The sequence below is a fragment of the Oenanthe melanoleuca genome, unplaced genomic scaffold (assembly GCF_029582105.1).
Source record: "Oenanthe melanoleuca isolate GR-GAL-2019-014 unplaced genomic scaffold, OMel1.0 S156, whole genome shotgun sequence".
NCBI classification, from domain to species: Eukaryota; Metazoa; Chordata; class Aves; order Passeriformes; family Muscicapidae; genus Oenanthe; species Oenanthe melanoleuca.
This window is the reverse complement of record NW_026612805.1, coordinates 23,293-40,898: the sequence shown is the minus strand read 5'-3', so window position 1 is coordinate 40,898 and position 17,606 is coordinate 23,293. Positions and strand designations below refer to the sequence as shown.

General features: G+C 45.8%; 1 protein-coding gene across 2 annotated transcripts; it reads left to right on the top strand.

The window, feature by feature from the left end:
- The first annotated feature begins 6,804 nt into the window (after positions 1-6,804).
- On the top strand, positions 6,805-17,606 carry LOC130266701 (RNA polymerase II elongation factor ELL2-like). 2 transcript variants are annotated; one of them, XM_056515964.1, is made up of 8 exons: positions 6,805-6,920; positions 10,186-10,430; positions 11,751-11,841; positions 13,115-13,442; positions 14,590-14,656; positions 16,286-16,457; positions 16,890-16,934; positions 17,074-17,415. In XM_056515964.1, the coding sequence occupies exons 2-8, from the start codon at positions 10,381-10,383 to the stop codon at positions 17,170-17,172; spliced, it is 852 nt and encodes a 283-aa protein (XP_056371939.1). In that variant the 5' UTR covers positions 6,805-6,920; positions 10,186-10,380; the 3' UTR covers positions 17,173-17,415. The 2 variants fall into 2 exon arrangements, with proteins under 2 accessions (XP_056371939.1, XP_056371940.1); XM_056515965.1 differs by having other exon boundaries at positions 10,189-10,430; positions 16,890-17,606.

Here is a 17,606-nt window from a genome sequence, read left to right as displayed (position 1 = left end):
TCTTTACTCATCCTCTCCAGAACACACTGCCTTTGGAATTTGGCCTACTGGCCAGGTTTTCTCCAGCCATGGTGTTTCTTTTTTGAGACAGAAAGGGCACTGGACTTTGATGCCAAGGCCAAAGGAGTGGGGCAGCCAAAACACCTTGTGCAGGTTCAGGCCTTCAGCCGTGACTGGGCAGAGGCAGGATGGAAGGAGGCCCTTGTAGCTGCAAGAGGCAGCAGCCCGGCCCTGGGTGCCTCCTCCTGGCAGCGGGAGAATCCTCTGCTCTCAGAGCCAAACTGGCAGCTGGCTGGTCCCGAGGGGAAGCGCAGCCGTGCTGGGCACAGCACAGACTGCTGGCATTGGCCGTCTGGAGTCTGCCCAGGAGGAGAGAAAGGCAAACAGCAGCCCAGGGCTGGTGGCCTGGCTGAGGATTGCTGCTCTTCTGCCGGCTGCCCTGCACCTCCTGGGCAAGGTCAGCAGCGTGTGCAGCACTCTGGGCACAGCGGGAGGGAGCCGGGCTGCTCCACAGGCTCCAGCGCAGGCCAGCGTCCTTCAGGCACGGCACTTGTGCCAGGGAACCGAGGCCAGCGGGAGGCACTGACAGCTTGTCAGCTCAGAGCTGCAGGAGACAGTGCCTCACACAGCTCTGGCAGGAAGCGCCTGCAATCCCGCAGTTGTGCTCTGAGCCTGAGCAAAGGTGTGAAATGCAGAGTGTTTTGCAGAAATAATCAGGGGCACCAGGCCAGCCTGCTTTGTGCTCTCTGGTGCACAGCAAGCACTGGGCAATGCAGCTCTGAGCTGCTGGGAAAGAGATATCAGAAATGAACCAACTCTTGGATAAAATTAAATGGGGACAAACTCAACAAAGCAAAAGAGAAAAAGCTCCTTAGTAGAGATTCAGCAGAGCCAGGTGTGTGTGTCCCTCCCCTGAAAGCAGAACATACACATACTCCAACAAAATACTTCTTTTTCTTGCCTTTCCCAGCTGGGGACGATCCCTGTCCCCTTTCCTACGGCTTCATATGTAAGAACTTGTGTTCTCTCCTGTCCGCCTTCTTTTATGTCTGTCCCTTCCCCGTTCATCCTACTTTCTTTTTGGTCTGGTGTTCATCCTTGCCCCACTCTCAGCTCACAGTAGCACCCTACAAATTGACTAGAACCAATCCAAACCATAAATAACAACACCTAGAAGCAACAACTTCCATCCTTTTTTCTAATAACTTTTCGGCTGCAGCAAAATATTACCTCCTTTCTCGCAGAGGGAATCGAGAATGAGCCTGAGGCTTGTGCTTGAGTAGTGAGCTGATTTGGAAGGGAGCAGAAGCGTTTCAGTAGGCAATTTTTAATTTCTGAAGGTAAGACCCAAAGTGGTTTCAGTCTGCAAAAGCATTTGCAAGGTGCATTGACAGAATGCTTGTGTGCAATTCCCAGAGAAAGAGGGGGTAAGAAAATGTTTAACTGTAACAAATCATGAACTCCTTTAGCTTTAACAGACAGTGTTGAGCCATGTCTTCCTTCAGTGCAGTGATGAATGTGTGCAAGTGGCTATCTTAGCCTTGAGAAGAAAGAGCATGGTCCTCCTAAGGAGGTAGCTGGAATGCATTCAAGGGGAAGAAAGTGGTTTGAGGAGGTTCTTGACCATCAGAGGAGAATGTTCCCCAAAATGACCACGAGAGACCCTCAATAGACCCCTAATCTCCTGTTAATAACTTCTGAGAAGTGATTGAAATATATCAAATAATTTGGGGGAATGTTGAGCCTGTGAGTTTCAGCAAAGTAATGAGTGTGTCTTAGTTGCATGGTTACAAACTAGTAGCTGATATTTCTCAGTGAGCACGTCTTAGAAAAGTGCTTCCCCATGCAGCCAGCACTGAAATAAAGAAATGCCTCCTTTCTCACCCTGAGCTGGCAGTGGGGATCGGGCCCCGCTGGGTAACTTGCACTGTAATAACTTCTATTGAAAGGTGAAAATGAAATCTTTTCCAGCAGTTCCCCTCTGGTTTATGTTTTTGGGGCCCAAAGTTCTCTGTGCTGCAGGTGCCCTGGGTGTGTGCAGAGCAAGGCAGCCCTCAAAAACCCTGTGGTTTTTCCACAGGTGGTCATAACCTGTTCCCAGGTGTGCCCAGCTGTGGCAGCAGAAAGAGCCCGCAGCGCAGTGGGCGCCGTGCCCTGCCCTGCCCAGCCGGGGCTCTCTGGCACAGAGCAGCAGCAGCGCCAGCACCTTTCAACTGCTCCTGCCTTGCCTTCACCTGGGACACTGAAGCCTCTGGAAATCAGCACTGCCAGTCACGTTCCCAGCTTGGAACAGCTCCTGCAGGTGGGCAAATCCTGCCTGTTTGACTGCTTCCAAATAGGAAGAAAGGCAGAGGTAGAGACGTACATACAGAGAAGCCCTGGGCTTGTCCAAACAGACAAATGTATGGGGGAATGTGTTAGGAATTATTGCAGCTGTTATGCCAATACTGCCTTCTCCTCTGCCCTTTTCTCTCTTCATATTTACTTTCCTTTTCCCTCTCACATTTCCACCTGTTCCCACTCCCAATTCTCAGTTTTCAGGTGCTGTTTCCTTCCAAATTTTACTCATTTCCCCCACCTTTTCAGCTCACTTTCCGAACACTTTTCGTCTCACATTTCCAAACCGTCCCACTCGTTTCCTGTTATGTTTCTTCCCTCATGTTTCTCACAATTTTTCTATCTCGTATCCTGCCTTTTTGTGCCCTCATCTTTCTCTCTTTTCTCAGTCATGTTTCTCAAAGTTTTCTCCTCACGTTTCTCACTTTTCCCCTCATGTTTCCCAGCCTTTTCTTCTCACATTTCTCACACTTTTCCATTCACATTTATCATTCTTTCCTCTCATGTTCTTTACACATTCTCTCTCCCATTCTGTGCCCTTTTTTCACTCATGTTTTCTGCCTTTTTCTGCCCTCAGGTTTCTCGCTTTTTCTCCCTCAGGATTCTCACAATGTTCCCCTCACATTTTCTGCCTGTTTCTCTCTCTTTGTCACTAAAGTTTATCATTCTATACCCCTCACATTTCCTTCCACTTTTTCCCCCTACGTTTCTCACCTTTTTCCACTCAGGTTTCCTACCCTTTTCTTCCCTCCCACTCCTCTCCTACTTCCACTCACATTTCTCACACTTGGCACCTCATGTTTTTTGCCTTTTCCCCCCTCACATTTCTTCACCCACTGCTTCCTTTCAGTGACTGTTTCTCTTCAGTAGTTGATGGGCTCCTTTTCTTTTATTCCTGCAATCCTCTACTCAAAATAATGGGCGCCAGACAAGCGGCCCAAGAAGTCCCTGCCTGTGAGTCTGCTGAACACAAAACCTATGCTCAACTTGAACAATAAACCACAATGGACTTCCTGCTGCAATTCTGGTTTGTACTTCAGTTTCACAGAGTCTTCATAGTGTTCTAAATAGTAGCTATCTGAGGGCTACACGTTCCAGGTGAGCACCCATTGCACAGTCGGCTTCAAGTAGATCCCATCTCCATCTCCATGACCTCACAGTCGCTATGACTGCAGCATGGAGGAAACAGCTGTGATGCTTCTTTATGCTAAATGAAATCCACCTGCACGGGAAAATCTTTTGGCCCTCTTTTGGGGATAAAGAAAAAAAAGGGATAAAAAAACTAGCCTTAAAAAACGGTTTAATTTTAAAATCTTTCAACCCTGGAGTTTCTTCCTATTTTCACCTATTTGAATTGTCTTGACATCAAAATACTGCCAGCCGAGGTTACAAACTGCCTGGTGTATGTTTGTGCGTGCAGACCAGAGGTGCCACACTGTGTCTGTCCCCCGGGTGTCTGTTAATGTCCATTTAAACAGAGGGCTGACTGGGGGGGCTCTGCCCGCCCTGCACTGCTCTGGGGCCGAGGCTGGGCCAGCAGGAGCTGCACAGCTCCCGGGGAGGGACAGCCTCAGCCCGGGCCACCATCTTGTGTGTGTCTGCCTCAGCCCCGGCCGCCATCTTGTGTGTGTCTGCCTCAGCCCCAGCCGCCATCTTGTGTGTGTCTGCCTCAGCCCCCAGCCGCCATCTTGTGTGTGTCTGCATCATCCCCTGGCCAAAATTTTGTGCCTCCACCAAGTCCAGCTCTGAAGGGAATGGATTGCTCTTTTGCCAGCAGTCAGGGTCAGCACCAAGGGACCCACACCAATTTACAGAATGTGTCATTTACTGAAGTGCAAAGCAGCAAAGAAATACAAAAGGATAAGCTATGCAATGCACTGCATTATTACTGCAAAAATCGTCCGTAGGGACTAAGAAAGATACATCACCAGTTAGCCGAATACTTGACCATTGTCCTGACACGTCACCTGGGGAGCCCCTGTCACAGCAAAGGATTGCAGAGGCACTCCCAGTAAATGGGAATTCCTTTGTAATTTGCCAACCCACAGGCAAAGCCGTCAGCTTTGCTGTGAGAGGGCCCAGATTTTATACTGTTGAATAAACACGCCACCATAATTTCTAGTGCGGGAACATCTGGTTTCATCCTCCTCTTGGCCAGGGCTCAGGGAGGAACTAAGACAGTTTACTTTCACCATATAACTTCAAACACAACCAGATAGAGAGATCTGTTTTTGTGGCTTTATCTGGCTTCTAAGTGTAGAAAGGTAAAAACCTGTTTCACTAACAAGCAAATTTATATATGTACTGGTAATGATTGTGAATATTTTGTTAATGAGTAAATGTAAATGTAATATTTGGTTGGAAGGTTCATCTGGAGGTCAGCTTTGGCTTGTTGTTGAGGCCTTTAGGACTTCACAGGAATTGTCCATTCACAGGCAGTGGTCCTGTCCTCTCAGCTGCAATGGAATCCTCAGCTGTTCCCACAGGGATTGCTCAGGCTCTGGTTGGGCTGAGTTCATTGTGAGTGGAGTCATCAGAATCTTGTACAAGCTGATCCTGCATCACAGTGTCCAAAAGATTTCCCTGGGATCCACCAAGGTAAGAGGAAAGCTCTCTGAAGTTCTGACGTGGAAATTGTCCTGCTGGGTGGCCGTCGCTGTGAGTCTGAAGCACAGCAGCTCTCTGGCCATGTGGTGCTGCTGGCCGAGCTGGCTGCTGCCTACTCAAGGCTCAGGCAGGCACCTGAGCTGCCTTGCTGCGCTGCCAAAACCATCTCAGTGCTCAGTGGCACCTCCCGACCCCTCGTCCCAGTGGGGGTCCCGCTGGCAGTGTCAGAGCAGTGGCTCGTCGGGATCGGTGCTGCCCGTGCTCTCCACTCGCCCTGGCCCTGGCAGTCCTGGCCCCGCTGCCATGCCCACACAGGGAATGGGAAGTGCTGCCTGATGTTTTCTGAGCTGTGCCTTCTGCTGCTGCGGCTGCTGAAGACACCTTGAATGGACTAGTGGGACTGTGGGCCGTATTGGCCTGTGATAGCAAGGCCATGAAGGAAGAGGTGAAGATGGTCCTGTCAGTTCTATTTCTGCCTATTTCTGGGAACCAAGGAATCCCTCTTGATCTTGTGAGGCACTGAGTTTGCAAAGTAATGGTTCCATTGTTTTTGTTCTTTTCCCTTTGGGCAGCATCCATATTTGAAGCCAGCTGAGCCTCTCTCCAGACTGGCATCTCTGATCCCTGCAGTTATTCCATGGAGGCAGTTCAGGAGGTGGTGATGATCATTTCAGGATGGCACTCTAGTTTAAGTTCTGAGTGGGACTTAGTAAAAAAACTGTATCCCCCAAACCTCAACCCCATTGGGAAGTTCCCTTCCTTGTAATCCTGTGAACAAGTGCTACATTAACTTTCAGTGTTTTTTTTCAAATGGAAAGTCTCATTTATAGGGGTTTTAGTATGGTTAGGAATTGGAGAAGGGTGTTCTTCTGATGCCAAAATTAGTTTTGCTTTTTTATTTCCTTCATATATATTCATATATGTGTACACTGTTGTTGTATGGTTACATAATTCCTAGGCAGCTTCAGGACTTTTCCTCCCCTGATAGGCAGAAAGACAAAACACATTCCAAAGGCTCCTATCCTATCTTAGCTCCTCTGTGAACCAGGGTGAAAATAGTTCTCAAGGTACTTTCTCATAAAGTAGGTATAGCCTGTACAGCTAGTACACCTAGTAGCAAGAAAGAGGGGCTCCAGAAGAGGTGGAACTGAAAAGGAAGAAATTTCCTCATTATCATGCTTCTACTTGGGAATTCCTATCAATCATACTAATTTTCCAGACTTATAAAACCACTTTCACCCTATGCGGGGTTGTCATTTTTCAGTATCTGCCCCTGGAATCTTCCAGTTAGAGACCAGAGCTGAGATTACCTCCTATATTAATATTGACTCAAAAGTGTGTTGTTTTGTGTTTTAATGTTTCTCAGTCATAAGAACATCGCAGACTGAGCAGCCAACAACAGGATTGACCCACCAGGGGAATTTCTCCTGCTTTGTGACCCAGGAGAGCTTCCCAGGCTATATTGTGTTTGCTGTAGGGAAGTTGGGCTGCTTTGAAAAAATCACAGGATCGACCAGTGCTGAGAGGGCTTCACCTTGCTGCCCTAGTGAGAGGTGTTAAGCTACACCTTCACCTCAGGGACAGCCAAGTACAGCACTTTTGTGCAGAAACACTTCATTAGCCCTGGTTTGTACAGCTGCAGCAACTGGAGTTGCCGGAGTGCCCCTTCCTGCACTTGGAAATGAGCTGAGTCAGTCATGGGACAGGGCAGGGCATTCCCAGGTGTGCCTATTGGGAATTCCATCTGTCCCGGGTGTGTCTCATCCGGCTCCTCAGTGACATCCCACCCAACCTGGAACATGGAACTCCCCGTTTCCAAGGACACGTGGCCATTGTCACCAGCACACGGCAGGACCGGTCAGACCCTTCCGCGGCTGCAGCGAGAGCGGAGGTGTCAGAGCCTTTAGCGAGTGCTGCTCCAGATTGCTTGGATCTCACACCCATTGCTCAAGAGGCTGATCCACACCTGAGTGGAGGTAAATACTTACAGTTCTGTGCAGAAAGGGGTGGGGGCTCAGTGATAAATTCACAAAGCCAGCACCACAAGTACCAGAACATTTTAGTACTTATGCATTTTAGCCAGCAAAGCTATTCATGTTCATTGACTGCAGGTTACCGAGTTCTCTTCATAATTATTCTTCTGTCTCCTGTTGGGTACAGATCTTCTTGCTTCTCATGCTAATTACTCTGCATGCTCAGTCTTTCTTTTTTCTTAGTGAGAGATTTCTTGAGTCGGTGAGGTGACCATGGTCTGCCCCTGTTGGAATGACCTTTTACCCAACCAGAGCTGATTCATCACAGTTGCTGCATTGGCTTGATTCATTTGGATCTTGACTTGGGGGTTCTGCCAAATATCCTTGTGCAATTCTGCATTCTTTGTGTCCACCATTCGAGGTGCATTCATCTTCCCAAGCCTAGCTAACCTCCCCTAGGTCTGAGGCCACTGAAGCCTATCAAGCCCTACACATTAATAAGGCAATTCAGGCAACAAGGATTCTGCCTTTCCAAGGCCTGGCCATCACTTAGGGCTTGTTGGCTACTTCTTGTTTCATGGAGAAAATGTCTGGTTTTTGTTAATGAGCCTTGAAAGCCAGAAAGGCCAAACAACAAAGAGCACATATTTTCCTAGCAAATATTGCACATTTTCCAGATTTTGCTACAGGATCAGTGGCTGTGTGGCAGCGGGAGCAGCCGAGGCAGAGCGGGATGGCGGAGCTGCGGGCCTGGTCAGGATCCACTGTGCTCCGCAGGGCCCCAAACTGCACTGCATCCCGCAGAGCCCCCACGGCCGCTGCGCTGCCCGTCAGGGTGACCCAGAGGTCCCAGGACCAAGAGATGAGGGGCGGGCGTGGGGCTCTGGGGGTCGGCACTGGGTGGGGGCTTGGCCATGGTGCTGGTGCCAGGCGCTGCTGACCCTGCGGGACCGGCTGGGCAGGGCTGGGCCCCAGTGGTGCCCCACGGGCCCCTTTGAGGAGCCGCCCCGGGGGAAGCGACTCACAGGGATGGCACTGAGCAGCTGCCAGGGGAACTCAGAGATTCCCCGTGCTGTGACATTCAGTCAATTCATGCTCTGGGAATGGCTCTTGGTCAAAATGAGTGCACTCCTCATTGTTCCGTATTTATACCAGGGTCGCCAAAAATATAAGGATAAATGAAACCCAGGAACAGTAATTGTTTTAGTATCAGTAGTATTATTTTATTTTTTTGCCAACTCTGGTGCATAGTGGAGAACTCCAGCCATATACATGCCACTTTCTAAGCATTTCCACTTACTGATTCATTTTCAGTAAACATAGAAATTCCTGCCCTTTGGTTCTAAATGATATATTCTACTCATTAATTAATAAGTATTTTCTCTTGTATGGGATATTGGTATCTCCCTCCTCATTCAAATTAGTCCCTGTTTTTCAGTCTGGTTTTAATTTTTTCCCAGACAAGTTTTATTGAGCTGTGAGGCTGAAATATCTTTATTAGTTTCTTCTATATCTTCTGGTCACTGCAAAGTGTTCTTGGAGGTCATGAAGTTTAGATTTCAGTGTCCAGACTTTGAAGCCATCAGGCTTTGTTTATCGAATGTTATCAGGGTTAGTTGAGCAAAATGAAAAGTTTTGGAGATCGAACAATCCAACTCTGACAACAGATTGCCAAAAGACACGTAGCAACCTACTTTGGAAGGCAGAAAATTACAATGGTTAAGATGAATACAATGCTTAGGATTAATTAAATATTTAATTACAATGTTATTTAAATTCATTAACCAGGAGAAAATGTAGGCTAAACAAGCAATGAAAAGCTGCATAGGTAATCCAAGTTGATGTGTTTGGTACCTTACACGATTTGTTCCCATTCTTTTATAAATGCACGGATGCTCTTAGAGCAAACTCATTCATGAAGCTGACATAAAAGGATTGAAAGTTCAGGTGACTCCCCGTTCCCCTTCATGCCTTGTCCCCGTCCTAAGCTCTGCTACTACAGATGATTGAAACAGAAATATTAGTGGAATTGTACTGAGGCAGCATTTGTGCCAATGACAGCAATGTGGGTAAAGAATGAACGGTCTCACAAGCAAAATATTGAGGGATTTCTAGAAGACTGTCGAATATTTCTTTTGCAGATCTTTGCAAGTGATACATCTATTGCATTAAAAGTTCAGGCAAATTTCAGATGAATAGCTTTTTAACTTCACTGTCAGCCAATTTTACCTTCAGAATGAAGCAGTTGGATGGCAGTAGGTTGTTTTTGTTAAAAAGTATGCTTATGCCAATAGACATTGTAGTGACTTTTGAGCTCCAATGTGGCACATTCTGTACTAAATGATGAGTTCAGCCCAGGAATTCAAATGTTGTTACATCTGAGTAACCTGGGGTAAATTTACCATTTCACACCTATGCAAGGAATTGCAAATAGAGCTGAGCAAAACAGAAAGGGTTTTGGTGTCTGTTAGAGTCAAAATTCAGCTTTTCCAGTTGAAATTCTTCTTGGAGTTCACTCCAGCATGTGCTTCCTTAGTACCAAATAAATCCCAGCCTCGCGTGCTGCCCAAACTTTGTGATCTTTTTGGGAACCACTCTCACCTGGTTTGTCAGCTGAGCTCTGGCCAATTCAATTGTACTCAGGCATTTGATTTCAAGGGAAGCCCAGGCCTATAAATTCCAGCAATTGGGAAAGGATGGCTTTCTACTTGAACTCTTGGCTGCATGGAGGCTCAGTGATGGTCACTCACTCAAAGTGCAGCTCTTGCTCTGCCTCAGCTTTGTGCAGAGCATTTTAAGGCGACAGTGTCGTGTCTTTTTGGAGAAAAGACCCACAAATTTCTCATTAGGGATGTGCTGTTTCACATGTGAATGATGATTTCTGTGATTCTTGGTGAGAGTTTGCATAGATCCAAAGGGAATATTTTACATTCAGTATTTGGGATTGACGTGTGCCAGTAGCGAGACAATTGTGGAGCTGGGGCTGGCAATTTTGCTTTGGACTGGCACAGAGAAACTCAGGTAAGCCAGGTCTGGTTGCTGGTAGGGTAGAGGGTGCCCTTGCAACATGCTCCATGTAGTGCCAGTTAGGTATTGGGCTTTGTCACAGAATCAGAGAATATTCTGACCTCAAAGTGATCCACAAGGATATGCAAGTTCAGCTCTGTCCCCAAGAATTCCATTACATTTTAAATCAACTTGCTTGCCTTCTCCCAAACTCCTTTTATGACATTTATTTTTCTGTTTTTGTTTCCTTTGGGAAAACAAGCAGACATCATAAGAGCCCAACCAAACATTTGACATCCTGCACCAGAGAAGAAGAAAGCAATGCCCATGAAGCCTGCAGAGAGTGAAGAGAATCCTTGCACTGCTGTTTATCGCCGACCCTACAGGGACAGGGTGATTCATTTACTTGCTCTGAGGACGTACAAGAAGCCAGAGCTGCTTGCCCGCTTGCAGAGAGATGGAGTCATGCAAAAGGACAAGGGTACCCTTGGCAAGATCCTCCAGCAGGTGAGATTGTGAAGTTTGTTCCAGCAATGTTTTTCCACCACGTTGTTCTTTGATCCTTAATTTTCATTTTTTCCTCCACTGTTTAAATAAGAAACTTTCCTTTTAAAATATTGCCTGTTTCCCATAGCTGTTGCTGAATTATTCAAACATTAATAGATCAGGTCAGAATATTTCCTTTTAGCTATGAACAACATCCAGGGCGGATAATTCAAATGGATGCACAGAGTTGCTTATTAAATGGATTCACAGACTTGCTTCCCTTTCCAACACAACCTTAGTTCTGCATTTAAGATATGAATTCATGATTCTGAGGAACTTTGTTACTTCTGCATTTTTTTTTAAGCTGAGGAGAGACAGACATCAACAGAGACCACCAGAGCAATATTAGTGTTTATTATGTTTTCCAAGAAAGAAAAAGGCCAGTTTTTGAGAGATGATGGTGGTGTGTTGATGAGTTATTTAATGTGTTATAGCGATCAAATTGATGGAGACTTTTCCTGTCTGCACCTCAGCAGGGACTCTCAGCAGGTGTCAGGTGATGAAGTCTAAACCATCACTTTTCATATCAGTGGACTTGAAGTTTTACTATGTCGTTTTAGCTTTTTGAGTGGATTTTGTATTTGACTTGAGGAAGATATGAGCCTCATTTATTGTCAAAGGAATAGAGCAAGACATGTGCACGACCTTCTCATAGAAGGACTCTGCAGGAACCAGTTGGATTTCTCTAGTTTGCATTTAGCAACCATAATAAAGGTTTGTTTTCTTAAATGTCTGCCTGTAGGTAGCCAACCTGAATCTAAAGGATAATTCCTCAGTCTGAAGGAACATCTCTTTCAAACCCTTCAGACTGATTGGCCTGGCTACACTGAAATGGATAGGGAGAATTTGAAGTTAATACTTGCTAGGTAAGTTCAGTCTTTAGAAGAAGGAGAAGAGCCTTTTCAGAAAAAACACCCTGGGAGATGGAAGCCTCAGTTGTTAGAATATGCTGAGTCAGCAGAAACGCATCCAGATCCTGGTGTCCAACTTCCCTGGCCCTGCATAGGACACCACAAGAATCACACCCTGTGCCCAAGACTGTTGCCCAAATGCTTCTTGAGCTCCTGCTACAGTGACCACGGGCCACAAGAGCCTGTTCCAGTGCTTGAGTGCTCTCTGGGGCAAGAATGTTTTCCTGATATCCAGCCTAAAGCTCCCTCAAATCAGCTTCATGCTGTTTCATTGGGTCCTGACACTGAATGTCTGTTTAACCTGTAACAAAAGAACTGTGACAGTTGATATTTAGGCCTTGTAACCTGAAATGTTGGACCATCCTCACAGCAAATCGGCTCCATCTCAGAACCCCACCAGCACCAGCCAAGCGCCATCCCCGGGACCTTCTGAGACAGACGCTCCAGCAAGACCTGCTCAGGTATTTGCTGCATTTTTAACATTCTCTGTTGTGTATTAAGGATTGTCCCTCTGCTGATGGTGTAAAAGCTGTGATGTGCATGTGCAGAACCAGGCCAAAGCATGTTCTGCCTCAGGCATTCTGACTGCTTTGGCAGGAAGGTTGTGATCAGAAGAGAGGATCCTGCAGGGGTGGAGCAGCACTGTCCTGAGCAAACTTTCTGCTCTGCCTGGAGACTTGAGTTCAGTCCCCACTCTCAACTCATTCCCTGCAGAAGGACTCAAAGGGCTGGCTCTGCATGCATGACAAAACTGTGTCAAAAGATTACTGTACATGAGAGGCTGCACCAGGGTGGGGCAGATGGGGCCCTCTCACTCCCTTTTCCCTCTCTCTGGCTTTCAATCTCATTGTTTACTCCACATCTAGATTATCCATATGGCAGGACCAGCACAGGATCTATAGAATTGTGATATTCCCTCACGCCCTCCTCTGCCTTGATTTCTCTCCTCCTCTGCTCTGCCTGGGAACAGCATGGCTGTCCTGTTCTACTCCATCCTCAGTCCTGAAGTTTGCTGTGGGAGTGGGGAGCTTGTGGTCGTGTGTTGAGGGCTGTGAGCCAGCACCTTTGAGAAAGACCTTGGGAGGAGCTGAGAAATGGTGGAAGTGTAGTGAAGAAAAAGGAAGAGCTCATAAATCACCACTTGTGAAAGTCTCTTGTATAATTCAAGAATATTTTAGCCATCAGCTTTTGAGTTTAAAAAGTGGAGTGGCTGCTGGAGTGAAGGCAACTGCACCTAAAAGAACAAGATTTTCCTGACATGTGACTGATGTCTGTTTTCATCATCCTGATGAGAATTCACAACCAACCACCACACCCTGTAGTTCTGGGTTATGTCAGTAAAGTACTAATCTTGTCTTTAACAGGTAGACAGCTAAAGCAGACTCTTTAGAAAATCATGTGGGTGTGTGACAGCAAGAGCTGTGTACAAGCATGAACTGGGAGTTAGAATAAAACAACTGGACCTCCCCATTTAGGGGAGCCTTTGATAGAGCTGCTGAAGGGAGTGTGTTTGTCCCAAAGCTTTTTAACTATAAACTTGAAGTCTGGATGAGAAAGTAGGAATGAGATAGAGGATGCATTTACCTGCACCATTTCCTGGTTTGAATGCTCTTTTTAGTTAAGAAAGATGTGGTTTTAACCATTGCCACTCCAGCAATGCTGCTTTTTTACAAATGGGAGCAAATCCTGATCCTGATCATAGATTAATGAACAAATTATTTTGTTCTGTTGCAGAAACGGCCTCTGGCTTCTGACTTTACCAGTCCTGTGATGAGCAAGAAGAGGCGAATTGGTCACCAGCAGTTCACCAGTCACATCCAGCCAGCAGCTGAAGGTCTCTCTTCTTCCTGGGTGCTGCCTTCCATTGCCAGTCGTACTCAGAACATGTCTCCAAGGGTTGGCTCCATTTCCTCCTGCACCCCTGAGGTGCACCAGAATGACAAGTTCCAGAGTTCTAGTGTCCCAGAGCCTGCCAGGGTGCAGATGGAGATGCCCAGTTCAAAGGGGAAGAAAAATGAATTGGGAAGGCTGAAGCAGTCACATCCTTTGGATTTCGATGAAGGTATTAATATGCTGCTTTTCTTAACTGCTCCCTGGAGAATTGTGGTGTAAAGATTTGGTTATTAAGAGAAGCTTCTGCCTGAATTAGGCAACAAGTGACATCCTTTTCAATTGTACAAATGTTATCAACAGTAAATGCAAACTAGAGAGATAGAAAGGAATAAGAGAAAAGGCGGGGTGTAGAGAAGAGGGAAACATTAATATGAAGATAGCACCACCACATGGATTCTCTGTGGTCCAGCCAGTCTTTCTTCACCCTTGGTCTTGTTGGTGCTAGGGGTGCCCAAGTGGCTCTGGAGGTGCCACCTTTATATTGCTCAAGATTTGAGTACCCGCAGGTACAGATGGTCACAGATGTTCTTAGATCTTGGGCTGGAAGGGATGTAAGCTGTCTTTTCCTTACACACAGTCTCTACAGCAAGATTCTTGCTTGAATCTAAAAACACGTGAGCATTGTTCTTCAGGAGCCACAAAATTCAGTACAGTTGGTGAAGGAAAAATCTGGACTGTGTATCAGTGGGCTTAGGCTGCAGCTTTTGTCATGACTGAGCCATGAGAGCAAACACACTTTTGGAAATTAAATGCTCACAGCAAAGCTATTCTTACAAGTTGTATGGAACATACTGTGACTATCCTGCTGACAAGAGTGCAGAAATTTTACATCCAAAGTTTGTTTCATCTGAACTTTAGGCCTCTGGAATGGACAAGGAAATGGCCATGAAAACATGGCATGAAAAGAACTCCAGCTTTTTTCTCTATTTCTTGTTAGAAACACCATGTTGGTCTCTCTCTCTCCCCCTCTGTCTATCTCAAGCTATTGCATTTTGTGAAACTGCATCTGCTGCTGCGTGACGTGAATAGCTGTGGAGATGCCACCTCATGACTTCAAAACAGAGAAGCTGAGCTGAGCTGAGCTTTACAACCTGGTAGTGCAGTAGAATAAAGTAGCCATGCCTTCTTACTAAAGCCCAGAACTGGCTGCTTGAGAGAAAGCAGTGTGTGGCCCATTATTGATTTTTGGAGCTTTTTCTGAGTAATTTACTGTGAGAACACAGCTATAAATGAGTTTTACAAGGCCACCCAGTGAGTATTGTTTGGCTTTTAAAAGATCTCTTGATGAATTGTGCCAAAATGCTGCTTTTCTGCAGGACAAAGAAAACATACTTCCATTGTCTCCACATGCTCTGCAACAAACACCCAAGCAGACTACCTGAGGTGAGTGAAATAGTAGTTAAGCACTGACACTCGCAGTGGGGTGCCATGTGAGCCTCTTCCCAGTTTTGAAAGGATGATGTTGAGAAGGTTTTGCTGGATCTCCAAGGCTAAGATCTGAAATGAACACCGAGGTGGGTTCAGCCTGGACTGGCCCTCCCTTCCCGCAGTGCAGTTGCTCAGGGTCAGCTGCAGCAGTGGTGCTGCATCCCCTCCTTGTATTTGCAGTGCAGGAGGGGATGGAGAAGTGTTTGTGTGTGTGTGTGGTATCAAACACTGGGAATGGCTGCCAGCTTCTGTCAGAACAGTGATGTTGGCAAGGGCACCCAGGCCTCCTGCAGCCCTTGGGCTCTGGGGCAGCTGTGGCCTTTGGAGCAGGCACTGCAGGGCCCTGGGTCCCATTGGATACAGCCAGGGATGCTCCGTGGGAAGGCTGAGGGCAAGGCTGGCCCTGCAGGGGAGCAGCTGAGTGAGGCCTGTGCTAGGACTCTTGCTAGGAAGTGTCACTGGGCAGATGTCAGAAGTCCAGGCTCTTTATTCTCTAGTACCTCCCAAGACATTGAAAGACATCTGTTTGTTTTCAGAACACACCAGCACAGCAGTCAGGTGCATCTGGCCTGGGATGCATCCCTAGCACAATCTGCTCTCTGTCTTGGTACTGAGTTTCAATGTGTTGAAGATTTACTGCATTAGCAATTGATCTCAGGATGCTCTGAAGGATTTATTTTTATGTGGTGGGAGTTTTTGTCATTCAAAAGAACCAGGTGCTCAGGCCCAGAGGAGCAGAAGCATTGGTGTGTTAGTGCTGGGAAGGGGTGTCTAATATTCTCATTGCCACTTCATCTTGGATTTGTATCATGAGCTTTTTAAACCTCACTTGTGTTGACTTGAGCGAGAAGGGAATGAGGAACATTTTTCTCCCAACAGTGGCTTTAAGCATTAATGAGTTTTGCCCTCCTTAGGAGCTGATGTGGTTTGGGTTTTTTTGTAGTTGTAGTTTCACACTAGTACAGAGTTTGTTTTTGTTGCCGTATTACAAGCGCCTCAAGGCTCAGTTTTGTAACTGCTGTCCTCTAGAAGAATCTAATATTACCATGAACTCTACTGTGTTGTTAGACAGGCAGACATCAATGTAACTCAAAAGTTCAACTCTCTGCAACCAAATCCATCAATGCAGTCCCTGCCAAAAATGTATTGCAGATGGACTTTCAAAAGTAAATGGAAATTTTAAAGTTTTTCCTATATCGAAAGAGAATATAATTTAGCAGTGTTTCTGCTCTTCCTGAAGTTGTGGTCTTTGTTGCTTTGTTGATACTTGAAATGAGTGTCAGTGTTTTCTAAATGTACTCCACTTGCTAATGAAGAAAACCTCTCCAATGTCAACTATTAGTAATTAAGTGTCATAGAAATGTGGCAGATTTCTGGAGTTACCAGACTACATCCTCTTAAAGCTCATGAACTTGCATATAGAAAAGTCAGCCTCAAAGCAACTAACTAGAACCTTGGGAGTCTGTGTTTGACATTTGCAATGTGGTTGGTGTAGAGCTACACATGTGCTTTATGGAATAAGCACACATTAGAATGTTCTCTTAGAGTTCACTCACAGGAAAATGATCTAATTTTTTCCATTAGAAAATACATCGCCATAGTCTCCTTGGAGCAACGCCAGCACTACAAGGATGACTTCAATGCAGAGTATGAAGAATACAGGAATTTACATTTTCAGATTGACAAGATCAACAAGAATTTCATACAGTTTCATGAGCAATGGAAGTGTCTCATTCCAGGCTCTGAAGACCATCAGGTAAAGACAGATGAAACCGTGAAGGCTCTGCTTCTTCACAGCAATGTTTTGGATTCCCTGGAGCTGCTCAGTCAGACAAAAGGAAGCAGCAGAACTCTCATATGTGCTCAGACACAGCTTGGGGTGGTTCTGATTTTTGCAAGACCCTGCCCAAAAAACCTGGTTTGAGCTGTCTGTAAACAAACAGTAAGGTGAGATGTGTCCCAAGCAGAGTCTTGGAGCATGTGCTCCTTCTGTTCCCTACTGAGAGGCTTAATTGCAGATCTTGGGTGATGCTGGGAGTTGGGGATTGTTTTTGCAAAGCTCCCAGAAGAGTGGTGGCTCACAGAGAAGAAAATCTCTAGAGTCAAACTGAGGGTATTTTTAGTGTTTTACCTAGGTTTATATTTTATGATTGGAGTGAAACATTCTTCTTTTTTTTTCTTTTTGTAGATGTTGCTTCATCGAATCCTAACAGAGTATCAGCAGTTACAACAGGTATGTGTGACACCAGACCTGCAGGGCCATGGTTACTGCTGAGTCTGGCTCAAGGCTTTTTTAAAGCAAAGGACATCAGATTCTAAACTCTGCAGAAATGTCTGTAAGCCCTAATTTTCTTTTGCTTTCTCCTTCACAGGGTAGCCCCAGCTACTCTGAAATGAAGAGCAGGTGCCAGTACCTCCACAAAAAGCTGTCCCATATTCAGAGCAGAATATCTGAATATGATAAGCAATGAGTGGAATTCTGGCACCACAGATCTGCTTCAGCCTTCATTATCAGTGACCTCTGTATTTTTATTTCAAATTTCAGATTAGGTGTTTAGGGTTATATAAGTTAGTATTGAACAGTAGCTTACAATAGAACTGAGGAGTAGATTCATTGTTAAAAATGTAGGATTAGATCAAAGAAGTTTAGGATGTTTTAGAAGTAGGAAGAAGTTAGTGTTGAACTTTAACAATAAAGGAATTTCACTGTTGATAACTCCTTCTCGTATTGGGGCTTGTATGGTATTTGGAGGGGCTTCCATCTGATCCGTTCTTTTCTTCAAGCCTCTAGGTTTATCCATTGAAATAAACTTTTCAGTAGAAGGTGGAAGCCCAGTACCTCTTCTATGAAGCTTTGCACATTTGAAGAAAATACTGTGGCAAATTAAAATTCTTTTTGATATGT

Bases quoted from the DNA above. Each gene is read 5' to 3' on its own strand.
- LOC130266701 (XM_056515964.1), top strand. From the start codon at position 10,381: ATGGAGTCATGCAAAAGGACAAGGGTACCCTTGGCAAGATCCTCCAGC. The intron at 10,431-11,750 runs GTGAGATTGTGA...CCATCCTCACAG, and splicing joins TTGGCAAGATCCTCCAGCAG to CAAATCGGCTCCATCTCAGA. The intron at 13,443-14,589 runs GTATTAATATGC...GCTTTTCTGCAG, and splicing joins TCCTTTGGATTTCGATGAAG to GACAAAGAAAACATACTTCC.